We start from the raw sequence: 27,821 nt of genomic DNA, 5'->3' as shown, positions 1-27,821 counted from the left end.
TTTTTTTTTCCTTTCCAGCTTCATAATAGAATTCACGATGAAAAATAATCAAAAGGAAAACCTTCTTTGCACACAATATCTATCCATAAATTGAGATATTATTCCTGTATATATATACACATGGTCTTTACGCAAAGATCTCCGGATTATGTTCAGAGTTGGTGAACAAAGATTCTATTGGTTGGAATAAGCAGGGATGCTCTTCCTGTGTCTCAGATGGTGGATGCAGACAGACGGCTGCTCTTGCTTCTGAATGCGCAGAGTTTAGGGCACAGAAAAGGTACATTAGGCAAGCTGAAAGAGGTCATTTTACATTGTTAATAAAAGAACTTTTGTTATTGAAACAGAAGAACTCTTTAATTTTTTTGCATGTGATGTGAAATGTCCACTAGATGGAGACAAACTATATCTGATTATTATTATTATTATTTTTATTTTTAAAGCTGCGGGTCTCATTGACGTGACTTTTCGCCACGAATAAAACATTACATATTTAGCAAGATAACTCAAGAAGTTCTGGACCGATCTTGAACTTTTCAGTAGCTGTTGGGAATGGTACAGGAACAGATGATTACATTTAGGTGATGTTCCGGAAGAGATCCTGGATTATGGATCAGTTTGAAAGTTTCTGTAACATTTCAGTCAATGGAGCTTCAAAATGTGTTCCTCAATATCTCAGTCGATTATTGGCCAATGTTTATGGGATTTGACGCAATCATGTACGGTGGTGATCTCGATCTCTTCACTGAATTAAAGTAAAAAAATATATGTAATTTTAACATTGTAAACTCAATTTACAGATTCAAAAATCAGTGACAAATACAGAGCAACGCCGATTCACATGGTTGGTGTATAAAGATACCAAGAACAATTTAGAATATTTTGGTGTTCTAGTGGACAGTGTAAATTTAATTACCGGTATGAGGGGAATGAGCTGCTTGGCAAAGGGCTGCGCTTCCATAAAAAAAAAAATACGCAAAATCTTAAGCCGGATACCATACCCGACGCAAGTCTCTGCATTTATCCGGGCTTGGGGCATTTGCTATTTATTTATTGGCTTAATGTTGTTTTACATAATGAAATGATACATGCATGATACTGTTCACTTACTGTGAATTATAGTAATAACATAAAACCATTGATACAAAACAAATTTAGTGGGAAATGAAAAGAACTGTTATAAAAGATGAATGGGTCAAGAAATGACAAGAAAGGGTTATAATGGTGAAGTCCTCCTCCAGAATTCTCAGGAAGTGCAAGGAAGGATGCTAACAACGGACACCGTTTCCCCTTTACATCTCCGTAGTCCCGCTTCGCATTCGCTCATGGTCCGGACTGCCGTGGTTGCGTCGTCCCCGACACGAACACACACACTGATTCCTGGGTTTGAACAATCCGCAGAATCTTTACAGCGACATTCATTGGTTTGATCTGAGGAAATGATGTTGAAGCAAATGAAAACACTACAAATTGAAAGTACCATCTGTCATAATTGATACTGTGTAACTTTGGTTGTTCTAACCATTGCAGGTCTCCCACATGTGACATTTAGTGCATTCTGTTGTGTTGCGCCCTGGCCATGTGCAGGAGCTGTCCTCAGCTATCGTGTGAATCCTCCCCATGCACTTAAGGGCATGCATTTTGCACACATTCACAAGAATTGATGTTCTTCTCCCAGCAAAAGTGGCGCATACATCTAAAGATGAACTGGTGACAAGAAAAAAGAAAAGAAAAATCATCACCAAACACTGCCGCCGCATGAACGAGACACTCGGGCCAACATGTATACCGTCACTGGACCAGTAAGATGGTTCCCAGTATAAACGTACCCGCACTCAAAAGGCATTTTGCAAACACATTGTCCTCTGGAAGGCTTCTCCCATGGTTCACATTGCACCGAGTGATCGGCGTGTTGTTGGGGCATTTGGACTGTAGGATATATATATATACAATTGATTATTACATATTTCTAATGCAGTACCTTCAAACAAAAAATAGCATACAGTGAACAGTGAGGAATTAGAATATATGAAGCGAAACCAGCCTGGCAAACCCACGTGGACACGGGGAGAACATACAAACTCAGCACAGATGGGATTCAAACCCAGTACCTTCTTGCTGCGTGGTGACAGTGCAACCCACCCGCCCATATTTATGTAAATCTTTAAGTGCAATTCACCTGGGCTGCATTTGATGTCTGCTGGGTCTGGTGAAAAATGAAGACTGGGATCACATATAATTGTTGCTTCACCAAGGAGCTGTCTCCCCGCTGGACAGGACAATTCGACTGCCTCCCCTACGCCATAGGCCTGATGTAAAGGAGATGCTATGACATCTTCAGCAAGGGACTCAAGTTTGCAGCTTAAGACTGGAGAAAAAGTCAGTGTTAAACAAGGGAACACTGCATTTCACTGTCATGTGCCTGTAAATGTTAGACAAGGGATAGTGATTCTGACCCGTACACAACCCAGGCCTGCCAGACCAAGTCTGATCGGCAGTGCATTCTAGGTTGTTCAGCCCAATAAGATGGAAACCGCCAGTGCAGCTGTACTGGACTCTGCTCCCGACCAGGTAAGTGTCCTCCGGATCCTGTGGAGCACACAGGAGCAAAAACAAAAAGGATGAATAAGTTCCTTCCTTTAGTTTTGACCTTTTTATAGAAAGATAGTGTGCAAGGCAGCTTCGTAGATAGGTCTGAATGTAAATATAAATCATGAGTGGAACATATTTATATTTACAGAAATATCACCTTATTAGATTAACCACATCACAAGATTGCTCCATATTAGATCTAGGTGTGTCGGGCTGACTCAAGTAAATGAAACTAGTTTTCAGAGCATTAACAAAATAACCAGAAAACTTGTCAGTGTAATTCTATAGATATTAAATTACTCCAATGTCCCCCCGCCGCCCCCTCCAAATATTGCACTTTAAATTGAAGTTTGACTTCATCTTTACCAGGATGTAACCATTGATTAGAGCCGGTGGGGTTCCACATCTCGAACTTGCTTGGACCATTTCATTGAAACACTGAGGTTCCATGGTTCTGTATCAACATAGTCAAAAATGGGATGATGCACATTGTCAGCACCGCAAAGCTTTGCCCGTATTGAGAATCTAAAACAATCAACAGTCAGAAAATGGTTACAAAGTCCATACTGACTTTAAGTACTCCAGATTTTGGTCTTCACAGTCAGATGTCTCAGTAGATTCCCCGATGCAGTCTTTACCCCGATTCTGAGGAGTGGGATTAGAGCAGGTACGACTTCTGGACCTTCGAACCCCAGAGCACTGTGACCAGGCAGACCAGCAGGACCAGCTACCATGGATCCCTCCTTGATCAGCAGCAGCAAAAAAGGGAGAAAGATGGAGAAAGGGAGGAACGTCTATGTGTAGCCATTAAAGGGTTATAATATCCTATTAGCCATATTGAAATATGTAAGATATGTAACGTAAGAACAGCTTTAGAGATGCTCGAATGTAGATTTTATATAAGATTTTACTTTACTGTTTCCCCATATTTATGTTAAGATAAGAATAAATGTCCAAAAAATCTAGTCTTAATTAACAGTGGTTTTCTGGTTTACTGAATTGGAATAACTTTCCAGGGTCTCAAATGATTTTCACACTTAACATTTGCAAAGCCTAAACAATCTATCCATTTCCAATCTAAATGCTAAGCCAGGTTAAATGTCTGCCACTGATAGCTTTGTGGGCTACAGACAGGAAGGTGGTAAAGACCTTCTCATCTCAAGTTATTCTTCTTAAGATCGACCCATCTTCACCAAGACCAAATAACATGTGACACCCACCTTGCTGATCCTCCAGATCAGCTCCGTGCTCACAAGCCAGCCCAAACGTGCCAGGTTTACAGATACATTTACATTCGTCTCCATCCATGAAAGACATGCCGTTGTTGGTGCAAGGCCGGCAGTGGCAGGAGTCAGCCTCAGAGAGGTACTGCTCTATGGCCCTGCGAAGGTAGAGCTTCTTCACCCCGGCACACTGAACCTCCTTCACCAGCTCAGACAGCGGTCGCAGCTGCCAAAAGAAGCATTGATACAATAAAACATAAAATAAACTAAAATTTATAAAGAGTGAATCCAATATTTAAAGTTAAAAGTGTTTATCATGCATTCCTTAACCTTTTGCTTTGTGACCTGTGGAAACAACCGAATAGAGTCAGCCCAGTTTGAGTAGGATTCCCAGTTCTTTCCCGCATCACCTGGCGCCATGGCCTTCAGATTTGCCATGTTTGAAATGGCTCCTCCCTTCACATCCACTCTTGTCAAAGTGGTACCTGTAGAACTGACTTTTTTTTTTTTTAAAGATGAGATGATGGATCACAAGATAGATTTAAGACAATTCAGATTGTTTTAACAGCGAGTGAGTGCTGCTGACATGTTAGGACAAACTGTACCCCGAGATGATGAACTTTGTCCGTGACTACTGCTGCAAACCTCATGGGTAATGGGGAAAAAAAGAATCCAGCGTTGAACCCTTTCACATTCATGAGCATGAGAGCGTTCACTGACTTAGAAAACCATCGGAAGAAAAAAGAAAAACAAACAAAGGTCCGTGTAAGTTAACAGCAGGATTGAGGGAATATTTTAAAAATGCAATGGCAAATTTATCACACTGATGTTCCTCGTAGGTTTATGAAAATAACTATAGCTGCATTAATTACCGTGTAATGTGCTTTTTCGAAATACATCAGAAACTAAATTACCGTTTTATTTCCTATTCATTGCATAAAAGAAAACAAAAGTATGCATATGTGTTTCTGCCGCTCAGTGGCTGCTGGCAAATGAATGCTCACAGAGTTGCTTTTCAGTCTCTGCATCGATCTTGACGACGATCTTGAGGGAGCCTCCGAGGCTTCCTTCAGCCAGGTAGTGTGTCCCAAACCTTTCCAAAACCTTCCTGTAGGCAGCAAAGTCATAGACTGATGGGAGTTTGACCAGTGCTTTCCAAAATTCTTCCGATATTGGGATGTACTGAGGAGAGTTGCTCTGGAATTGAGCTACCTCTATTTCACTCTTTAAAATCACAACTTTCTGAATCTGGAAGAAATGGGAGGAAAAAAGAATTATTTTCCCTAAATTACATTTAAGAAAAATTACTTTTATGATTATTGTTTCCAAATAAGATATGCGTTACAGTGATAAAAGTGTGTCATCCAGCTCACCTGACTTGTGTCATATGAATCATGATAGTCATAGTTTCGATATCCTGTTGTGGTTCCAAACACTCTCTCTCGCGTGACAATGTCCTTTGCATAGTGCCACTTACTGGTGAAGATCTCATCACTGAAGTCGTTCTGAGCCTTCACCTAAATATAGCATGGTTGTGACAGTTTGAAGGTTTAATGTTGTTTCATATCCACACATTGGACAAAAATGAGTCCAGCTGAGATGCTGAGTCTTTGAAGGATTGACCAACCATGAAGCTGTACTGGATAGTACTGAGCGGGAGTCTGTAGGGTTTAAAGTTAACACCGCTAAGTATGGTTCGACACTGGCCCCCAAAACTCTTTGTGTTGATGACACTGGCCCTCAGTTTCCCTGACACCACATCAAACCTATTAAAGGGCAGAAGTATCAAACTTTTAGTCACATAATACCTGCTTGTATAAGTTCACAAACATCAGTAGGTGTATTCAATTCATTTTTATTTCTATACGGCCAGATCATAACAGAAAGTTATCGCAAGGTACTTTACAGGTGTAGGAGGGAAAGACCTGCAGGGAAAGACAGAACCCCACTTGTCCCACAAGAGCAAGCACTTTGGCGACCGAGGCAAGGAAAATCTTCCCTTTAACAGGCAGAAACCTTGAATAGAACCTAAGACTCATAGTGGGCGGCCATCTGTCTTGACCGGTTTGGGGGAGGGAGGGAGAGAGAGAGAGAGAAAGGTCTTTTAATTTATATAAATTATTTTATATTCAATCTGTGGTCTAATAGGAAGCCAAAGCAGAGATGCTAGAACAGGGGAAATGTGTTTTCTCAGTGAAGGCCAATAGTTAGCTTATATGTCAGGAACCATTGTTGGTATTGTTGTTGTGTATGTCAAGTTTTGTTGCTTGCCCAAATCCTAGCAGTTCAATGTTTGGTGGCAGAGCTGAAGCTGTGCAGACAATATATTTTTGAATGCCACATTTTTCATCCAGACCATCCTCTTCACAGTCAAGGTCTCCGTTACACAACAAAGATCGGCTAACACATTTCCCTGAAGGCCAAAAAGACAGTTGCGTTAGAGATTTTTTTAATATTATTATTATTCATGACAATGTGTATGTCAAACTTAAGTTTTACTTCTAACCTGACCGACAGCGAAACCGGTCTCCACATCCATCCTCTAAAGGGCAGCCTTTTGATGTTTCGCATGGCCTGGTCTCAGTTCGCTCTCCATCGCAGGCGTTCCCTCCAAAGTGAGGATGAACAGCCATGACTCTGCTCCTTGTCTGTGCCATACCGCAATGACAGAAGAAACTGTTCAATTTAAAATAGATCATATCTGAAGCAATTTTGCTGGAAAATTTGCATATTTTCATCTAACCTGTAATTTTGTGCAGCCATCGCACTCTGACCACGCCCCATATGACCCCCACTGGCAGTCGACTCTCTGCTGGCAAAACCTTGGAAGTTAAGTTGATATCAGAGCAATATAAATTTAATATAAAAGTGAAGCCAAGAGGTCACTGCTTAATTGAGTCATATATATAGAAAATGATGCAACAGTTTATTAAAACTAGATCTATATTTACCCTTTCCCCATGAACAGTAACTGCAACCAAGGTAAAATGGATATAAGGAGTTGAACGATGTTCTGAAAAAAGATAAAATTAAAAATTAAAACTTGAAAAGCACTTGGAGAGCGCAGACCTCCGCCGAGCACCCCAGTCTCCCTTTAATTGTGATTTACACCAAAAATAATGATCTTACATTTATTTTATATATATTTTTAGATTCCTTAACCATGAAACAAACATTTAGCAAATGGATTCACATTGGTATTACAAGTTTAGAAGTTATTCACACTTTCAGTAATGGCGGCTTCTTCTGGATCTAGATCTGTAGCTTTTGAAGATACAACAAATCTGTTTGCCCACTACTAATTCCACAGTGTCTTGATAAAGGCCAGCAAAAACAGAACCTTCTTTTTGGATGCGATTAATATTATTGAAAGAAAATTTAACCTGATTTCAACTGGGTCTATTTACTCAGGTATTAAAGATAGAACATGGGAATATGGGACGACACATGGAACGGGAGAGCCTGAAAATACTCATGAAACAGAGGCCATTCTGGCAGAGAACTGTCCAGAGAGACAGGCCCAAAGAGGCAGGAGCTGATTGGGTGAGATGTGTAACAGGTGCGTCTCGTTCAGTTCAACATGCCTCTGCAGCTGTGCAGGGCAGAAATCAACCTGCAACAAAAGTCACCATAGCAACCCTCATAAATGGAGTTTTAATGTTAAGATTTCATATTTTTTCCTGACCTCATTCTGGATCAGAGCCAGAAGACATTTTGCATGTCAGTTCACATCAGACCCCTTTATGACTGTGATTTTTGGTGTGTGAATTGAATGCATATTTTCCAATATATGTTTTTGGGGTTTTTTTTTAAACCTCCCTTATAAATGAATGGAAAAATCCAGATTGTGACAGTATCCACAATCCGGATTAAGATAGAGGTCCCCACCCTACATGACTGTCTCAAATTCCATAAACATCGGTCAATAATCAACCAGGATATTGAGGAATAAATTTTGAAGCTCCATTGACTCCAATGTTAACTAAAATTTGTTCCTGGTAAGATTCCAAACATTTTCTCAACATTTCAACAGGATCCATCCAGAAGGTTTTGAGTTATCTTGCTAACAGACAGACAGACAGACAGACCAACGACATGGAAAAGATAACCTCCTTGGTGGAGGTAAAGAGAGAACATGGGAAAGACAGAAAGATCATGGCACACATTAAATACTATATTAATCATTAGAGCTCAGACTATATCATATAATTAAAATCTACTTGCCTTCATGGTGACTGAAGAGCAGCAAAGAGGCCTCAACAAGCTCTGACGCTGCTTACTCAGATTTTACCACGGTCTGCTCTCATAAGAGCAAAACACTTCTCCTGAAATTCCAGGGAATTTGTGTGTGTGTGTGTGCGCGCGTGTGTGTGTTTGTGCAAGACAGGGAGGACTCTGCCAAAAAACATCTGAAGGATCATTGCGAAACCAAAAGCAAAGATTCCTGTTGAAGTGAGAACCTCCATGTGTGCTTCTCCTGACTATTTATCATTAAGCACATACATCACACAATAAGCAGTGTTTCTTTTAATGTATACTGTAAAAAAATAAAAATAAATCTACTTCTTTCTTGCATCAGAGCATTTGTGTACTTCATTCCAAACCACTGAGCACATGCAGTGCTTCTCTTCTGGGTCGGCCTCAAAGCTGAGACTCTTCCAAAAACCAGAAAGAACTGCGTATCCCATCTTTGGTACATTCACAGAGCCCTATAAAGAAAACGTTAAAATTAAAATCTCAATCACAAATGTTCTACAATGTAGTCTTACATCTTTAACGTTGCATGACTTTTAAAGCTTTGACAATAACCCTTCCAAATTTGTCTAAATTATTATTTTTTCCATCTTTAATCTGTTGAAGGAGGGATTTTTCAGCAGATGAAAGCTTTTACAGATACAGAAAAAGGGAACAGATACCATTTTAGTATAAGATGTGATGTACTCTAGCAAGCACTGGAGGGCAATAAAGACTTCAGAATGACTCCGTCTACATGGATGAAAGGAGAATCAAGGCTGAGCACATTCAAGGATACAGTAGTGAGTAGGAGCCCTAAATGCTTAGAGGATTAAAACAGCATCTGGGCTTCATGATTTGGACAAGGATTAGACTACATGTATTGCAGATCAATGTTAATGATTTATCCATGTGTTGAGAGGAGCAGAGTATACTGATGATGATTAGGTTCATGACAATGTCAGCAGTGAGATGTCTTGGAGTCACACTGATTTTCCGCCATATAATTATAGTACGTATAGTATTCCCATATTTGTATTCATTTTAGATGGGCAGCTGGCACTGGTAGCTTCATGTTTGATAATGTGTCTTAATATCTGCATTACTGTATAAATTACAGAAAATAGCAAGAAATCTTGAGAGAAAAGAAAAAGCAAATCGAGCAGAATATCAGCTTGCATCGTAATAAATAAATAAAAAACCATTCTGCACAATCTAAATGTGGTCGAGCGTTAGCTTTCGGTGTTCCTAAATGACTCAGTGACTGTTCCTCAGGAGGCAGCCAGACCAAAAGCCTCCACCAGTGCCGTTTCTGTGGGGTCTCTACATGTTTGAAGGACGACTTTGACATTGTCATCTGCAATGGAACATTAGTCTGCCTGAGAAAAAGTCTGCGAGGCACAGACAGATAGACCTTTAATCTCTCTCGAGTCAACATCATTTCAAAAAGTTCAGCAATGATATTCATGTCCCGACAACCCAGTGCTTAAAATACATACTGCACATAACAGTGACGTCCCCGACTTGATTCACAAAGCGTGGCCTTTATTTCAAAAGCCTCCTTGTACGCCACGTCAACAGTCTGGACATCAAGGTGAGGAATTATATTTAAATCCTGCTTTGAAATCTACAACATGCCTGCTTGAGGTAAATGGATAATGCATTCCCATCCTACCTTAAAAATGTATTAATTATTGCTCAAGCCTATTGCTGGCATTAGCAAGAGTGTTTTCTGCCATTCCTATCGCATTTAGTCCCCTCCCCTCCCATGATCCTCCCTTTCTCCCCCGGCATCATAATCGTGGTGAGGTTTCTAGTAAACAGTGCAGCCTATCATTTCACCCCCACCCCCACCCCCCCAATTTAACGGCTGTGATATAAGCTTGGTCTTTGGTACCCCTTTGTCCACTGGTCACCTCGACATGTCCAGAAATAGAATCACACAATAGACTCACGACTCCACGGTGACTGCATTAGTCTGCCCCCCCCCCCCCCCCCCCACTCCCCCACACCTCTCCATCTGGTGGCAGGTTTCTTCTTTTAGAGGAAAACGGTAATTCCCTCCTCCTTGGCATTGATTATACAGATTTGAATGACGTCACTTCCACTGTATTGGTTGGATCTTTGCACCACCCACCAACCTATTCAACACATGTAGGGGTATAAATGGAGCACTGCCTTTTACAACCTCCAAAATCACTTTGAGTACCCAGTTATGTCTTTTGTCATTGCCAGCGCTAAATCAGGCTGTTGGTAACAATGCGCTCAGCGACCTGCCAGCCTGCTCTGCCTGTGCCTGCAAGCATCAACCTCCAGCTGGCTTGTTGCACCCCCCAACCTATTCCCAACTGCTCCTGCTCTCATGTTGCTGTAGAGTAGACAATGTTGCAGGACTTCCCTCCTACCTTTGAAGGTAACGCGACCGCATGTGTGTTTGTTTACTGCCTTTTCAACCATTCTGGAAGTTACTGTAGCTCTGCTGCCCGAAAGGCAACACGTTGTGTAAAGATAGATAGATAGATAGATAGATAGATAGATAGATGTTTCACAGTGATTATATTTGAGCAAATTCTGCTGTGATTAGATGGGATGTACATTTCAATATAAAGAAGTGAATCATGCATGCTTGTCCATCATATCAACACAGGGTGGTGATATGATGGACGAGGTCATAGCAGCGGTCATTTCTGACTGATGGCCTTTTCAAAGAGAATGATGGGATGTCAGCATAACCTCTACTCTCTTTCTCTGTGTCCCTCTGCCTCAGTCTTTCGCTCTCTCTGGCTGCACCCGTGGGTCGTTTTCTGCTTCCATGTCCGTGTTCTATGTTTCCTGAGTGACCATCTGGAGTATCTTTGACTCCTGTTGTTCGATTTGGTACGAGGGCTGACAGTTTTTCTTATTTTATGGAGCTGTTTTATGTCTCCATGCTGTCTTGGGCAGCAGGGCGGATAGCACCGTTGCCTCACAGCAAGAAGGGCGCAGGTTCCAATCTGACTTGCGGCCTTTCTGTGAGGAGTTTGCATGTTCTCCCCGTGTCTGCGTGGGTTCTCCGGCTTCCTCCCACTACCAAAAACATACAACTTAGGTACAGGTCATTATTGGAAAGAGAGAATTAATTCTCAATTAACTTTCCTGGTTAAGTAAAATAATCACTGTAATATTAAATATTATTGCAGCTTCTATTGGACAAATGGTCAGCCTGGGTCATTTATCCTCATCGCTAGACACAGGAGTGGTGAGAATACTCCTCCTCCTCCTACTCACACCCGAAACTTTCCTGAAACTACATTTTGTTACTGCCTCTCTTTATACTGTCTGAATGCCATCATCCATCTCTACCTCCTACATCTCTAAATCCTCCTCATCTGTGTGCTTGCTTGTGTTTGCATGACAGAGAAGGGCACAGATAAGCACAACAGAAGCATTGTGCATTTGCATTTTCTTTTCTCTTCAATAAAATCCACAGACATACATTAGTGCATTTTCTTTCCCGTCTCCACAGAGAGCCAGACATCTACTTGGAAATGGAATTTGAGAACATTAATTTGCTGCAAAGATAAGATGCCATTTTTAATCATTTTCACATCACGTGCACGAGAGTGGATGAATTGTGCTTTTCCCTTCCCTCGTTTTACAGTAAGGAGCAATCAAAGCACTGAAAGCCCTTAATGCCCATCCACTCATCCAGCCACAAGAACAACATGGCTGTGGCACTGGGCAGCATGCAGGTATCTACCACGATGCTCAATTATTCCAGTCTCGAGTGTGAAGCAGCCTTAATATGACCATATCTTTAAACATAAGATCATAAATATGTTTTAAAAAAACACAAATTGACCTTTAAATGTAATGAGACTGACGCAGAACACGCCGTTTCCTCTTTATGAGCAACACCTGGCTGCAAATGGCACACGCTGAGCAACAAAGCACAGTCACTCTGGGTGCCGCTGCCCACCCACTTCCATCTACATCACCCTGGAAACGGGATGCTTCCAGGATAATCCTCTGCACAGATCATTAACAGAATGCGGCTACGTTTACGTTTGCTGCAACTCTACTTTAGGTTTGAAGCACTTGACATTTGTTGACTGAATTCAATCACAATATGACCTTTTGAATCACGCAACTAACTAAATGGTTACAAATCGTCAATTCCAGGAACCATTTCTAAAATTACACTTCACTTAGTCACTTATTCGGCATAGTAGCTTTATTTGAATGGCCATTTTTCACTTAGAACAGAGTCACCTTCATCTGAACAAAGGTTTCGGGGTTTTACAACAGCAAAGAACTCGTTTCACAATAGAACATAAAGGCAACAACAGTAGATCGAAGCAGGGAAGACAAAAATGTCCTTGTAACACACTTTGTAAGCCTTCTAGACTTGTACATTTATGTGGATTCATTTTAAATCTGCATGGGGTTGTTCAACGTTTGAAAAATAAATAAATTTTGAGATTCGTCTCACACTGTAAAAACATTTGCAGTTGACATACACCCATGCTCATAAGAACAATATGCAGAAAATAAGTGTAGAAATGCATAAACCTAATGGACCTTGATAGTTTACAATAAAATGTAGAGATAGAACCGATTGCTTCATGCAAAAAAGTGAAAATATGAAAAACGCAAAGCGGCAGATTCGCTCAGTTATGGTGTAAGTTTAAGAAATTGCTATCAATGACTCTATAATGACTTAAATAATTTACAATATATCTGTAGAATTCTATTTGAAATTACAGCATGTACAAACTTTCCACGATATATAAAACATTTTAACATGATACTACACAAACATGAAGCACACAATAAAATAAAAAAAAAGACTTTACAGCTGATACTCAGTCGCTCGATCGCATGAGACTTTTCGAAATGGGACAGTTATTCACAAGACACACGTTGAAATTCCTGTTTTGATTTTACATTACCAAACTAGAGCACAATGTCATAACAGAATACATTCTCTGCAGAAAATGCCACACTGACCATCAGTCGTGCGGATGTTTGACTATCTTTTCTTTTTCTTTTTTCCCCTCCATGCATAATGTTTAAAACGTTACAATAAAAATATTTCCATTGTCTCTCTGGGTTCCATTTCAACTGTAGTCTAGCAAAAGTAAAGAATAAAAATATTATATTTAGCGATATACATCATGATATTGAGAAATGTTGATATTCTGAATGCATTCAGAAACATGAAACACCTAATAAAAGTAGACACCTAATAACTACAGATAGATCTTGATAAACACAAAGACCTCTCGACTGTGAGGTGACCTCTTCGACCTCTGTGCCCTTTTCTGACTTCTGACGGGTCTCCGAGTGGGCATTAATCAACTGATATTATGAAGGATAACACCGTGACACATTTCGTGATGACTCATATATATCCTGTACTACAACAGTAGGTAGACACACAGAGGAAAGCGTTCAGCAGACACTCTTGCACCCAGATGTAATCTATTTTTATACTCGCCTGTCACGACTACACACCCACCACAAAACCTAAAAAATCTGTCACGTTGGATTCCTGCACGTTAGAAATGAGTCGTGTCACTGATTGCACTTCTAGCTGTCCTACACAAATTACTGTGTGGAAGGTAACTTTTAGTTAATGCATGTTTTGAAAGTTTAAAAAAAAAACACTGACAATGTGAAAATTATAGTTCGCTTTAGGTGCACCAAAGGCAAAGCCCGCTTGGTACATTTTTCTCAGCTTACCCCAGCTCTACTTTCTCGGTTTGGAATGACTGAATCAGGGATTTCTTTTTTTTTTTTTTTTTTATCTACAATTGGTGTCTGATTCTTTCCTAGCGAGCTGACTTGACGTATTAATGGGCTTCTATTGAAAGGAAACAGCTCTTATTTTTCAGAAACCCGTGCAGTGATCTGACTTGGGATGCATGTTATTAGAAACAGTGCTAGCTACTTACACTAGCCTACATTTTAACTGGTTTACAGCTACACAAACTTTTTGTTACGCAAATTCAAAAACGACTTCTGGAAAACAGTCAATGTCACTAGAGTACCAGGAATGTTGGAGTAACACGTTAACCAGAAGATTGATATGCTCTGAGGAATTTACCTTGAGCGGCGTGGCGGGACTGAAAACGGCGCATCCGCTCCGTTGAACTAGCGGTTATTTTTTTACAGCCCAAATAAACATCTCACTTGAAGAAAACTATTCTGATCCCTAAATAGGAAGCAAACAAAACCTCATTCCCTTTGTGCTACAACCAGACAACACCGTCGCGTCGCTTCGCCTCAAACCAGACTCTCTTCCCTCAACCCCCTTTCGTCTTTTGACGTCTCACTCTCTCACTGTAGCCCTAAATAAAATGAAAGAAGCAGTGCAGCTCCCCTCCTGAAATAAATGCCAACGAGAAAAGAGCGAGAGCAAAGTCAAATCTGACTGTGCTCCCCGGCGCCCCCTGTGGTCTCTCAGGTGGCGTCATCGTCATCGTCATCCAGGTGATAGTTGAGGGTGATGACGGCACTGATAAATTCGCCGAGCTCCACAAAGTCAGCTGTGATAATGTTGATGCCGCTCTCCCCGGGTCGCTGCGATCTGATCCACTGCATCATGCCAGGTAAGGCCCTGGGAGGACACACACATCACGCAAAAGAGAGAACGGGAGGGGGGGGTGAAGTCACTAAGGATGTAGAGATGAACATGTACAAAAGGACGATTCACGGTCGACTGGTTGAACAGAGAGGGTCACGCTGTGCGTAAAGTTCACTGCAACGCAGCGAGAGAGTTCTGAACGCCAGACGCCAGCTGCGAGGATGACACTGAACACACCGGACACACTGGTTCACGCGACCCACGCACTGGGGAAGGGTGCAACTCCCGCAGAGGCATCGCCTAGTTTTATTCACTCGCCTCCTCCTCCTCATGCCGGCTTCCTTGTTCTGTCAAGACCGTGACTTGCAGCCCGTGCGGCGAAGCGAATGGAAGGAATTTTGAAAAATGCCTACATGAAAGTGGTGAATGCCTAGTGAGAGTGATAGTGAGGGCTGATGGCGGAGTTATAAAATGAATAATTCATGGCAGGAAAACGCACAGTTTTGCTGCCGAGGCTTTTGAAATTGTGACATTAAGAAGGAGTGAAATATAGACAAAGCTGAGGGTAAATCAGGAAAAAAGAAATCTGAACGGGAACTGAGAAAGGGAAAACATGTCCAAAAAAAATACCGAGCATACCGCATAAATTAGTTTTAAAGGCGACAATTAGTCTATGTGTTCATGATCATACCCATGACTGCAGTATTATGTTTATTCTATAGCTTTCAGTGTCTGAGCTGATGAGTGTCTCATCAGCATTGTATTGAATGTGATTATAATTATTCTCATTCACGCATAAAACAGGCGTACGCACCTTTCTGTGATTGTCTCTCTCAGTCCACTAGCCACGCCCTTCATCACAGTGCTGGCCTTCGGGGTCAGAACCACCTGAGAGACAAAGAAGGTCCCCTTCCTCCTGTAAAGGACAAAAAAAAAGAACAGTTTGGTTATGTTGCAAGTAATTATTTAATCTGATTATATATATAAAAAGATAGATTTGTGTCATATTTTTCAGAACAATTTCCAGTTACTGTCATCCAATTTTCTAAAATCTATGAATGAATGAGTTTTATGGGATAACGAATGTAATAATGTGTATTTCACGCCACTTCTCATGGCTATTTTGATGGAACAGCAAATTAAATTGTTATAGTTGGTGCCATTATGGCCCATCAAGGTCGGATATTTAGACAATTGTGGCTCTGTCACAGATAAAACCTCCAAGTTCAGTCAATAAAAACAGAATTTGCGCAAATGGCATGACAGCATAAAGAGCTTTTGTCCCATTTAGCCTAATGTGTTAAAGACTCAGAGTGGCCACAGAGGAATAAGGCAGACCTGCGATCAGTGACAGAAGCCTGGAGAAACTGAATCAGCTTCTCCGGGTCCGTCGTGTTGGCCCAGGGAGAGGGCATCATCTGGCCTGGCCACAGAAAGGGCACCTCCAGGGCCATGGGGTGGTGGTAGAAGACGAGCACCTGATACTCCTTCTCCCACAGATACTGCAGAGTCACCTATGAAAAAAGAGGCAGGAGGTTATAGAAGGAGAAATGACAAAGGGAGAAAATATGTTGGGGGGGGGGCACTGTAAAGGGGTTGCAAGAGAACAGTAGAGTATTGATAGAAAAAGGAATGGAGGAAACACTGACTCTATTGAAAGGCCTGCGCTGGAAAACAGGTGCAGAGACACACATGTAACTACAATCATAGCGTGGTGGCAGCGGAGTGGGACACAATGACCTCAGTGGGAGGGGGGAGGGGAGTGGAGATGCGCCAGGTAGCGCAAGGTGAAAGGTAAAAGCAGCATGATGACGAGCCTGAGAATGGCAGAGCTTTCCTACTCAATGCGGCAACAAGCCGGGACGGGATAACGGTCATTTGCATCTCGCGGGAGCAAAACCCGGGAGCAAGTGTTGTAGAAAACAATAATCATCAAGAGCCTCGTCTTCCTGCGTCTTAAAGGTGCAATAAGCATCTGAAATAGGTGTTTCAGCGTTTAACTTAATAGCTTTGTTTCTTACACACACACACACACACACCCTTTGACATTTAGTGTTTTTGAATTGCACAGTACCTCTTGAGCGAAGACAACTGGGCAGAGTTTCTCGCCAAAAATCACTTTCAACATGGCCACCAGTTTTTCATGGTGCATGTTCTGCACACCGTAGAAGTGGTTGAAGTCCAGGAACACCACCTCTCGAGCGTGAGCCGACAGGAAACTACTGATCTGCTCTAAACCCTCCCGCACCTTAGAAACACAAATCACAACAGCATTAATCGTTTACTTCACGGCCACACAGGCTGTTAAGGACGTAAAGTCTCCGGACCTTGAATCACTTGCACGCACACATAAATATGCTGACACATGCAGAAGAGCACAAACATCACCGAGCAACCACAGGCGGCGCACAATATTGATTACTTCAAAACGCCATGCTGACCGTTGCACTGAAGAGCCCGTGGGCGAAGAAGAGCTCATTGTCGGGGTCACGAGGTTTGGTGGAGATGCGCAGGTCAAAGAAGCGGACCCCGGCCTCCATTTGGCTGGTGAAATTCATCGTCTGCGTGGCTAGCCACTTCCTCATGAGCTTCTTGGCCACTGTGCCAAAGACAGAAACAAAGTTCTGCACGGTCTCCGGCTGCTCGGGGCCCACCGGAGACGACTCGTCGATGTAGAAACTAAAGGAATCATGGGAACCTGGTGGAGACAGAAAAACGAGCCTTCAGGCAGCTTGTTTATTTCATTGGGGGGGGGGGGGGGGGGACCTGCTGTAAACCTGTTTGCACAAATGCAAATATACACTTTACAGTGGCTAGCATGGCTTCGTGTTTTCCCAGTGATTCAATAAATCCATATCAAAGCCAATTTAAATTGAAAAGTAAAAAATATAGATTTTTCTGCACAGTCATTTGATTAATACAACATTAAGTCGGCGTAGGAAGTCCATTATTGCTATGATCAATTCTCTGGCATAGAGGGCCCATATTATAAATATCCTAACACAACAGTAACATGGAAAGGAGACGCTGGTCAGATGATTGAATAAAGTAAGGAAATATATTGTTATATTTATTGGGAAATAGAGGAATACTGTTTTTACTAATAGATAAAAAATAATCAGCCTTATGCAACATCATGTCACTGGTGGTGGTTAGGGAAAATGAGGCATCGACTAATGTTTAATGTTGTATTATGTCAGTGTCAAGTGTTTAGTGGTTTGGATGAACCCGTCTTCAGAGAGCTGCAACACCAGAGGCTGACCGACCCAATTTTTAGGCACCTTTTGAAAGAACACTTCAACGGTGCTTTCTCTCCTCTTTTTCTCTCCAATTCAAATCACTCCCACTGTTTGAGAGAAAGAATCATGAGCCGGCTCATTTAACCAAAGCACATTGTGTTTCTCTGATGCATTTGATTAACAGAACCACACAAAATTAGCAGTTCTAAGATGATATCTGAAAAAAAAAAAATAGCTGTAAAAAGCATTGATGAAATTTAGTTTAGGGGCGGATCTTGGGCAGAGGAAGCACGGAATCAATTTTATGGAAGCCAGGCAAGGATGTGGAATCTGGGTCACAAATATAGAAAGGTGGGAGTGGGACCTTGATTTAAAAGAAAAATATTTTAACAATATTGTGTAAAAAATATAATGTTCTACCGCGCTGCACAATTAAGATGAGCTTTTATTGTAATTTATATGTTTAACACTTTTTACAACAAAATTCCATTTACAACCTAGTACAAGGGTGCCTTGCTCAGGGGGACCTCAGCAGTGCTTTGATGGTAAACTGGCCCCTCCCTAGCAAGCAGCACACATTCCACATTTAGTCTGGGCTGGGAATTGAACCGGTGGACCCACTGAGCCACTAAACAATGTGATGCTATGTGATCAAAATGTATATTTGAATTGAGTGACATGGCAGAGACATGTCTGACACCAATATGTAGCTGAGCTAACATGCTAATTTGACTGTGTAAAGTAGGATCTTAAACATGAATGAAAAATACATCCAGATCCACCATCGTGGAAAACCCTACTTGTGATGATCACTATTGAAGCATTAATGATAGACAGACACAATTTAGAAGGAATGAACCATAAAGGAATCAAATGATATTGATTTAGCATCCGAGTAAAGCAATGCAATCATCATGACATCATCACAGTGTGTGTGTTACACCCTGGGCACAGTGACGCAGCAATCGATGATCTGACACACTGATTGTTCTGTGGCAGAGGCCTGTTCGTGTATTAGTGGCAGTGCTGTCGGCAGCGGTACGAGCTCTCCAAGTGCTTTCGAGTTCCATTTGTGGCAACCATTGGATCAACTGTGAGTATCAATAAATGCATTCCTTGGTGGCACAACAATAATTTCATGTCTGACTGAGAAGCACAGAGGAGCTGAAATGTGCCTGAAACCTTTCTGTCAATTAAGCCGACAGTAATTCTTGCGTCCTGCTCTCATCACTTCAAATTAATTTCTCATCCACTTTTTTGTCCGTTCATCACATTGGTTCACGCTTTTACACAAATAAGCACACACTCACACACAAAGGGAGACAGCGAGCCGGAATTAACCTCCAGTGCCGGGTCTCTGTAATCGGTCCGGAGAATAACCATAAGCTGGGCAGACAGCTGCATCCTCGGGCGGGATGCAAAACAGCCTCACTGCAGGCTGAAGCGTATCGCCAGGGTCACGGCATCCCGGAGTCTGACTTCAAGCAGCTACAACCGCTGGCTACGCTATCGTCTTTGAGAGAGGCTCTGAAGGTTGTGTCACACAATTACTTTCATTGCCCACAAAACTATAGCAGTTTATTTCCACACTCACTACTCGGTCTACGAAATGTCAGAAAATTTGAAATCACAATTTCCTAAAAGGCAAACACGGTGTCTCCAGCTGCAGAGTACAAATTTCACAACACTGTTGTAATATGTCTAATTGTGCGTAATTGTATGATGCACGCTTGCGACATTAAAGCTTCTTCTTCTTGTTCTGCTACTTGTTTCAGCCAATGTGCCAATTATTTTATATGATATATAAAAAAAAGGAAAGGAAGACATTCCTCGTGTCTGAAAGGCTGAAACTAGGTGACGTTCCAATTTATTTCAAAAGAAAAGGCAAATCTGCTGACAAGTGATCTTTGTGCACAGGAAACAAAGCATACGTATCTCATGTTTAATCATGTTTTCTGTCTCTCTACACTTTGTATAACAGCAAGGTGTTTTTCCAGCATTTTTTTTTTTTTAATGGCACAAAACCCATTTATTTGTGCAAATATGTTGAAGTGTCCTTTCCCTCTCTATCAAATGCATATCTCTCCTTGATAAAGACCTGCAGAGTTATTGTGTTTAGATCTCTTTGAATGACTTCTTCTTGTAAACTGAACTGAACTGTTCACTCTAAGGCTGTTTGATGGTTTTAAACTGTCCCAGCAGCCACACAGAACAAGACCTGAACAACAAGTGCAGGATATGAACTCTACTGCAACACAATCATAGCCTCTATTAAGGGCATTCGGGGTGTACACAGCCTCTCACCCCCCCCCCCCCCCCCCCTCTAGATGGATAGAGCATACCGGTAAGACATGACGAAGGTGTGAAGATCGCTGAAAAAGAAAAGCAGAGAGACAGATGATGCCTGAAATCAACGGAGGCAAGAATGTTGTGACTCATTTAAATACGATGATGGAGATAATGAAGGCAACGAGGAGGTTGTTGGTGGTGGGTGATGACTCCTACCTTAAAGAGAGGAGTGGAGAGAGGAATACAACAGGGAGCAAAGGAGCTAAATGATACCGAATGACGGACTGCATCCTCTCTCCTCTGCGCTTTCCCTGCGTGGATCTCTCTATGTGATTATATTGTAATTATTCCACCTACTTTATCCATCCCTCTATTGTCTGAACTCTGATCGCCTGTCCACTTTCACTGTCTTCCCATCGCGCTGCTCTTTTCCATACAACAGTGCTCATATGCTTCTGACCAAATTGAATCATTAAAACAGAATCTCTACACTATACCTCACGTCCAGACTTTATTTGCTTTGAGTTTCTTATTCCCTGCCTTTCATTGGCTTTCAGATACCAGATTTCATGCCCTTTTCCAGTGTTTATTAGGGCATTCGATACCATTCAACTTCCTCGTTGAGCAACTGAAGTCACAGCGGAATGATTCTTGAGAGACCGATGGACAGATTCGGCTAAAGGTCCCGCACGGGTATTCCTTTTCCTCTACCTGCAGGGACTCCACAAGCCTGAAGATGTCTCTTTGGCACTGACTCGTTTTCATTAACTGCAGGGCCATCTTTATTTATTACAATACACATGCATTCCCCCTGGAAGGACTAAAAGGTATGATAGTCATCCCTTAACTCTGGTGAAGCCTTAAACTGTTACCATGATTCTTTAGAGAGAATAAGTACTCAGCATCTTCATCTCCACCACTTCTAGCTCCACCCCCTGTCTTTTCCTCAGAGCCACTGTCTCTAAGCCGTCCATCATGGCTCTATTCCTTGTAACTTCACTGTTCCTCCTTTTCTAGAGCAGACCTCCACTTCTCTAAATTATCTTCTACCTGCTCTCACTGCAGATCACAATGTCATCTGCAAACATCATATTCCAAGGGGCTTCCTGTCTCACCTCATCTGTTAGTCTATCCATCACCATGGCAAACAAAAAGGGTCTCAGAGCTGATCCCTGGTGCAATCCAACCTTTACACTACACTCACTGTCTATTGTATACTTAATGGTATAAAGCAGTTTGTTAAGAAATGCTTCAGGCATCTAGGTCTGAGCACCCTGATGCTGAGTTCATACTCAGTGTGCAACTATGTTGACCAAAAATACACTCAAAAAAGTATACACACAAGTATACCTGCACATTTGTAGCTGTCACTCTGCTAGTAGAGAATCTGGTCGACCATGCAGCTCGTACACGCTGATACAACTGATGCCAACACTGGGCTTATGAAGCTTTGTAACATCTTCACTTCTGTCCCACTCAGCATGCATTTTTTTCTTCCTCATCTTCCCTCTGAATCCAGAATGCGGCTTACACCAAGTTTTATTAGTCCAATAACGATGACTGAAGTTTGAGCACTTTTCTTCACGGATTGGCTTTGACTTAAATGATAAAATGAAATCACATTTTTCTGCACATTACTCCTTTAAGATGTGCGTGATGTTCTTTAGCTCTCTCCCTCTAGAGCTACTGAGACCTGATACATCGATTAGCACTTTGAGGAGAAGTAGAATAAGCTTAAACTCAAAGTAGTCAAGCCAGACACGCTTGCTCCGAGCACCATCTGCTGGAGTCATTCATTCTGACTGGAAAAAGAGTAATTGTAAATACATTTTGTTGAAAATTGCAAGACCAGTTAACCCAAACAGCATTTAGAAATCTTGAATGCCTTTAACTATTGTACGGAAATATAGGACTCAGACATTTGCTTCTACTCCAAGTTGTACACCTGCAGGAATAACATTTTTTTAAAATAACATTAAATTGACATACTAGTGAAATTCTCATGAAATTCTGCCATTACTGTCTCCCCACTAAAGCTTGTTTCACGGTGACAAAGCCACAGTCTGACATTATCTCTGGCAGCACACCTTTCCCGGCCACCATGCAGTCAGTCCGTTTTGCAGCACTCACCTAGCAGATCTAACAATAGCCACAACAAAACAGATCTGCTTGAGGAAAGGAAAGCAGTGCCTGCCCTGCTCCCTCCTTCGTTTCCTTTAATGGCCTCCATCTTTGATTTGCAACCACTTCCTTTCATTTTCCACTCCTGCCCATCCCTTCGCCCGTTCCCCTGTTTGTCATTTGATAGGTATAACTACACACGAAGGAACTCAATTGGCAGCAGTCGTGAGGTGATGCTGCCTGATCAAAAACGAAAACCTCATCTAAATCTGACTGCGATCAATTACGGTACCTCATATCAGCCCTTCTTTATGGACAAATATCAGTCAGGCATCCCAAAGCCCTGCACAGGTTGAGAAGTCATGACATTTTAACAGAATTCAATTTCAAGGTCTGTCTATTGATAAACGTATTGTTACATAGAGTCCATGCTGTATGAAGGTTATATCTTTGATTATATGATAATAATAATACATGTTATTTAAAGGGGCCTTTCTCGGCACTCAGATTATATATATATAGTTTTAAGCAGATGTGTTTTGAGATGTGATTTGAAATGTGGGAAAGAATCGATGTTTCTGAGTTGGGGTGGTAATGAATTATATAGCCTGGAATATATGTGTGTGTGTGTGTGTGTGTGTGTGTGTGTGTAGCAGGTGTTGTACCTTGACAATCTATAATGTCTTTTGTCTGTAGCCACATATGGTATTTATTTATTTACCCGGATATACAGTTGCTGCTAAAACATGAACGTCAGATTATAATTAACTCCTCTCTGTCAGAAGGAGACCATAACTTTTATTTATTGCCAGTCATACAGATAATTATGTGTACTAATGAGTACATCAGGGCAATAAATGCCATACTGGCAGCACTCTAAATGGGGATCTTTTTTGTTTTCTCTCAACAGCTGAGAAATCACCAGGCATCACATCGACACTACGTGAGACTCCAGACTGACAGAACTCTTTGACCAGGATCATGGAAGCCACTGGCTGGTGAGGCATAAACAAGGAGGATCGTCAAGTAGGAATCTAAGGCGATGAATGAAATAATCATCCATTCAGGTGGAAAGTCGCATTTACTCGTCATCTACCCCAGATTAAAATGAGACAAATAGATGTGACATAACGCACTAATGAAAGAAATCAGACACACGCCAGTAAGAACATGGTTGTCACTAAATAAGATATTGTTAAATGCTCTGGAATATGACATTTATTTCAACAAGGCTTGTGCTAAATGTACACAGAAAGTACACAGAATCGGAGAATGTTTTATTTGCGGAATCTGTGCCAGAATGGAGGATAAGAGGTGTGGTTGGGCTGTAGGGGGCGGGGCCAAACTCAAGTAATGACAGCTAATTAAATGCAACAGATTATCAGTATGGATTAGCTGTAGCATGACACAGCACATGATCCAATGAAATCACAAGCATGAAGCAAATCAGGATGCAAGTTTGTCCTAAAGCTGATATTTGATTCGAAAGAAAGGGACACTAAATTCCTGACCACATCCTTAAGAGCTGTGGTCAGTGCTGGTGGACGTGCCACGCCTCACTGGACTCAGATGCCATCGATGCACATGGCAAGCCTAAACCCGCGGTCCATCGGGGCAACAGCCAGAGAGTGAGGAAGAGAAGGGGAAGGAGGTGGAGAGCACATGTGATTAAAATACAAATGATTATGACCAGGCAGCGGATATGGAACCAACTGGCTGCTAATAAGCCATTCCATCAGTGATGGGCTTCACAAGCAGCGTTGGAATCGACCTTATTGAGACCTGTGCACTGATTGGCTGAAGGTCCAACAGCTCATTTTCTATGAGACGCAGCATGTTAAATGTGGATGCACACATTGGACTCATCCCACTCAACATTCTCTTCTCATTTGGCCACCACCCCGGTGCAAAGAAGTCACACACTACACATCACCGAGCAGCGGCTCCTCTGTCTGCTGTCTTTGCTCTGGCAGTCGCCATTCTCCTCCTTTGGGGAAACTGGGAGAAGCCACAAATCATCCCGGTCATATTAATAACACCCTTCAGACGGCCGACCACAACTGAGCCAGCGTGCACTCCACTTGCGCAACAGGTCTGGCCAATTGTGCGTTTAAGGTTTACCATTGCATGACAGCAGAATCTGAAATTGCAGGAGTTGCACGGGGCATAAAGAAAAGCACCAAACTTTCAAATATTTAGCCTACTGACGCAAATACTATGTATTTATCCCTTTACGCATGAGCGAGGCTACATGAAATCCACGCGGACAGAAACACGCTCCTCACCAGTCACACTGGGACCTACCGGGAATAGCCAGGTTGGTGAGCGGAGTCGTGTGCATGCTCCGGGGTAGACTCGCCATCCAGTCCGCGAACCGCAGGTCGCTTCTCCCGTGAGACGCAGCCATGCTGTCGCTGTGCACAACGCGCCGTTCTCCCGGTGCTCAGTGCGCCTTCAGTGCGCCTTCAGCTTCTCTCTCTCTCGTCACACACGCGCGTGCACACGCACACACACGCGCGCGCACACATCAGAGCGCCAGTCAGTCCACGCCTCTTGAGCTGAATCTGCGGGTAACACAATCATGACTTCTTTCTTTTTTTGACAGATCTAAATATGGAAACATTCCGTGGAAAGCTTCACGGCGATGACACTGCGAGGAGCACATTTCACGTTGCCTTCAGAAACATTACAACATGAGATTATTTCTGTGAAAGAGACATAACCATCGGTGGGGTTTACACCCTTTTTTTGGGGGGGTAATAATCATTGTTATCGGTGATGGTTCTGAAGCAGCTTCGTGGGACTGTTTAATGTTCACGTTAACAGGTGACGCTTTATTGAGGTGTTGCTTTCGGGGCGTGCGCGGACAACATGCGTGAGACGAGACTGCTGGCCGTCTGCTTGAGCTCGCCATAATAATTCACTGGTTACTTTTATATTCATTAATTTTTTTACACATTGGACTTAAATAAGAAACAGGATCCTAAAATAGAACACAGATTTTTAAATATAAATAGCATTAAATATGATTGAGCCAAACGTAGGATCAGTAGGTTTATTCAGTGTTTCATGTTGCATACTTCTACGCCATATTTGGTTGTTTGGTCTGTGTTTACCTCCAACCTAGTTACACAAACACACCCAGTTCATTTCCACCCATTGGTCTGGGATCTTTACTTTGTCGGTTTAATTACAACTCCTCGTATGAGCCCAGAGACCGGCCCGAGCTTTCTGTAATGTCTACAGTCATACAGAAATGATGATGATGATGATGATGACATTAATAATGTTTTCAGCACAATTCTCTGCCATTTTTTATTTTACCTTTATTTAACCAGGTAATTTAATTGAGAATTAACTAAATAAATAAACATGTGTGTGTGTACTGTGTGGTGAATGTTGGGTGTCCATGGCATTTTAATTTCACCATTTGGGGATTAATAAAGTGATCTATCTATCTATATTTCTAATTATCTTTTTCAATAACGACCTGGACCTAAGTTGCATGTTTTTTAGTGGTGGGAGGAAGCCGGAGAACCCGGAGAGAGCCCACGCAGACACGGGGAGAACCCAGAGAGAATCCACGCAGACACGGGGAGAACATGCAGACTCCCCACAAAAAGGCAGCAAGTCAGATTTTGAACCTACTTCGTGTATTCGTGGCATGAGAAAAATGCCGGGGGGGGGGGGGGATCTCTGTGCCCCCCTCAGAGATCTGACCCTAGAACCACCCCTGGTCAGAACTATCCAATTTTATTTTTCTCCTTTACCCCCCATGGTGGCCAGAGCAACCGCCAGCATGTTAAGCAATCTTGTGGAACGATGCAGCTTGAAGGGTGCAGAGACTCGACGCCCACATCAATAAGAACTCTGTTCCTACATAAAAATCTACCTGTCAGACCCTAAAAGTACATGAATTCGTGTCTTCAGCCAAATACGCACACGTCCTCAGGTGAGACGCGTGTATATATCATTACACAGGGTGGCTTTACAAATGAAGGACTTATTGAAAGCACTGTTAACTTCAGATGCTGATGTTAGATCGAATGAATCGACCAACAGGAGCACGTCAGGGGTGATGCACGAGGATGACTGAGATACACACTGCATGGTGCTGATTCATTATCACCACGATATCGTCGTGACAGCCACATAAAAAGTCACGATAGTTCAGAGCAGTAGAATGTACTACAAATGCTTTAGGTATAAAGGTATGCTTCATATATTTGCATTTATGTAGTACTTAGTGTGAGAACAGATATACTGCAGTAGTAAAGGTTTGTCATATTAAAGTAACCATCGGTGCATAAAATTAATGTCTCATGACCACAAATTAAACTAATGCTTTTTCTATAGATATCAACACTAATCATGGTTCATCATCATCACTGATCACCTTGCTGATCAATGTCTCAATACTGTAAATGTTCAGATAATGGCAGGAACAATGATACAACTCTGCAGAAAAGAAAACTCCATCCCTTCATCCTTTTCCTATGATGGCTCATCCTTCCTTGGTGTTTGGGTGTCCTACCCAACACCGGGTGATAGGTGACAAACACCCCGGACAAGTCGTCAGTTCATCACAGGGAGATGCAGAATTCAACCACCCATGCTTCCATGAGCAAGACGAGAGTTACAAAGTCACCTTTAATGCATGTTTCTGGGCCGCGAGAGGAAGCTGCAGCAGGCGGAGGACGCCCACGCGAACACGAGCGCAAACAAACTCCACGGTGAAAGACCCTTGGGGTTGGACTCGAACCAAAAACATTCTTGCTTTGCAATGATTGTACCGTCTGCAACCCCCCAAAGCAAAAATCTCATACATAAACAAGCCTAAGAATGACTAAAGCCGGCCCTGATTGGGTGACACTAAAAATAGTGTTAGTGCTGGTTTGGTAACTTGCTAACAGTCCAGCAGTTTGATATAATTAAAAGAAAAAGTTGATGCCTGACTGACTATAATGGTCACAACGAACACCCAATTAATCAATCAATCACTTCAATCTGTCTGCTACTTCTTGTAGCCATTGCCATTTTAACCCTACTGCAGTTTACCATGTCTAAACATGGATTTGGCTATTCGTTTGTGTAAAAAATCGGTGACAGTGTCCTTTAATAAAAAAAAGGAGGTTAATAAAACAAGCTTAAAGGGTTACACTCTGTTTTGACTCATGAAAGGATGCGGTGGGCTAACATAACAGCCGGCGGCAACAGCCCCTGTCACTTTATTCAATTTTTCTGCTTGATGATCCCATCCAGTTGATCTTCTTGAGCCCAAAAGCACACTGGTTGAATCCTGCTGTTATGCAACGGCCCTCGGGTCATGGCAGTGCCTCTCTACTTGAGTGGAGAAATCACATCAAGAATGTCAATGCCAGTGCACCAGCCATATATAGAAAGCCATAACCTGTGGAGTGTCACAAGCAATCACCCTCAAAGTAATGTGCTCTCCTTTAGTGTCATTTGGTGAGAATATCAACTGTTGTTGGTTTTTATAATAATTTTCATTAAGAAATCACGAGTTAAAGGAAAAAAGAAAATTACTTGCTTCAC

The 27,821-nt window shown here is 42.1% G+C and overlaps 2 protein-coding genes across 2 annotated transcripts; both read right to left on the bottom strand.

The window, feature by feature from the left end:
• Positions 1-1,035: 1,035 nt before the first annotated feature.
• LOC137914437 (complement component C7-like) lies at positions 1,036-8,045 on the bottom strand. The gene is made up of 18 exons (XM_068757986.1): positions 8,040-8,045; positions 6,767-6,828; positions 6,559-6,637; positions 6,322-6,463; positions 6,087-6,228; positions 5,443-5,581; positions 5,189-5,332; positions 4,820-5,063; positions 4,421-4,534; positions 4,146-4,300; positions 3,813-4,041; positions 3,164-3,335; positions 2,959-3,046; positions 2,457-2,589; positions 2,180-2,368; positions 1,830-1,929; positions 1,523-1,707; positions 1,036-1,431 (listed from the first exon to the last, which is right to left on the bottom strand). Exons 1-18 carry the CDS (start codon positions 8,043-8,045, stop codon positions 1,247-1,249), a joined length of 2,508 nt encoding a protein of 835 aa, XP_068614087.1. The 3' UTR covers positions 1,036-1,246.
• A 6,447-nt stretch (positions 8,046-14,492) lies between these two features.
• LOC137914444 (PI-PLC X domain-containing protein 3) lies at positions 14,493-24,672 on the bottom strand. The gene is made up of 6 exons (XM_068757995.1): positions 24,570-24,672; positions 17,058-17,314; positions 16,691-16,864; positions 15,955-16,130; positions 15,431-15,532; positions 14,493-14,649 (listed from the first exon to the last, which is right to left on the bottom strand). Exons 1-6 carry the CDS (start codon positions 24,670-24,672, stop codon positions 14,493-14,495), a joined length of 969 nt encoding a protein of 322 aa, XP_068614096.1.
• Positions 24,673-27,821: the final 3,149 nt, after the last annotated feature.

Source organism: Brachionichthys hirsutus, unplaced genomic scaffold, assembly GCF_040956055.1.
Source record: "Brachionichthys hirsutus isolate HB-005 unplaced genomic scaffold, CSIRO-AGI_Bhir_v1 contig_696, whole genome shotgun sequence".
Classification (NCBI taxonomy): Eukaryota; Metazoa; Chordata; class Actinopteri; order Lophiiformes; family Brachionichthyidae; genus Brachionichthys; species Brachionichthys hirsutus.
This window is presented reverse-complemented; position numbering and strand designations above follow the sequence as displayed.

Bases quoted from the DNA above. Each gene is read 5' to 3' on its own strand.
- LOC137914437 (XM_068757986.1), bottom strand. The intron at 6,464-6,558 runs GTTAGATGAAAA...GGTATGGCACAG, and splicing joins ATGGCTGCACAAAATTACAG to ACAAGGAGCAGAGTCATGGC. The intron at 1,432-1,522 runs GTTAGAACAACC...TCATTTCCTCAG, and splicing joins CATGTGGGAGACCTGCAATG to ATCAAACCAATGAATGTCGC.
- LOC137914444 (XM_068757995.1), bottom strand. From the start codon at position 24,672: ATGGCTGCGTCTCACGGGAGAAGCGACCTGCGGTTCGCGGACTGGATG. The intron at 16,865-17,057 runs GTCAGCATGGCG...TGTGTTTCTAAG, and splicing joins ACGGGCTCTTCAGTGCAACG to GTGCGGGAGGGTTTAGAGCA. The intron at 14,650-15,430 runs GTGCGTACGCCT...GTGTCCTCCCAG, and splicing joins AGAGAGACAATCACAGAAAG to GGCCTTACCTGGCATGATGC.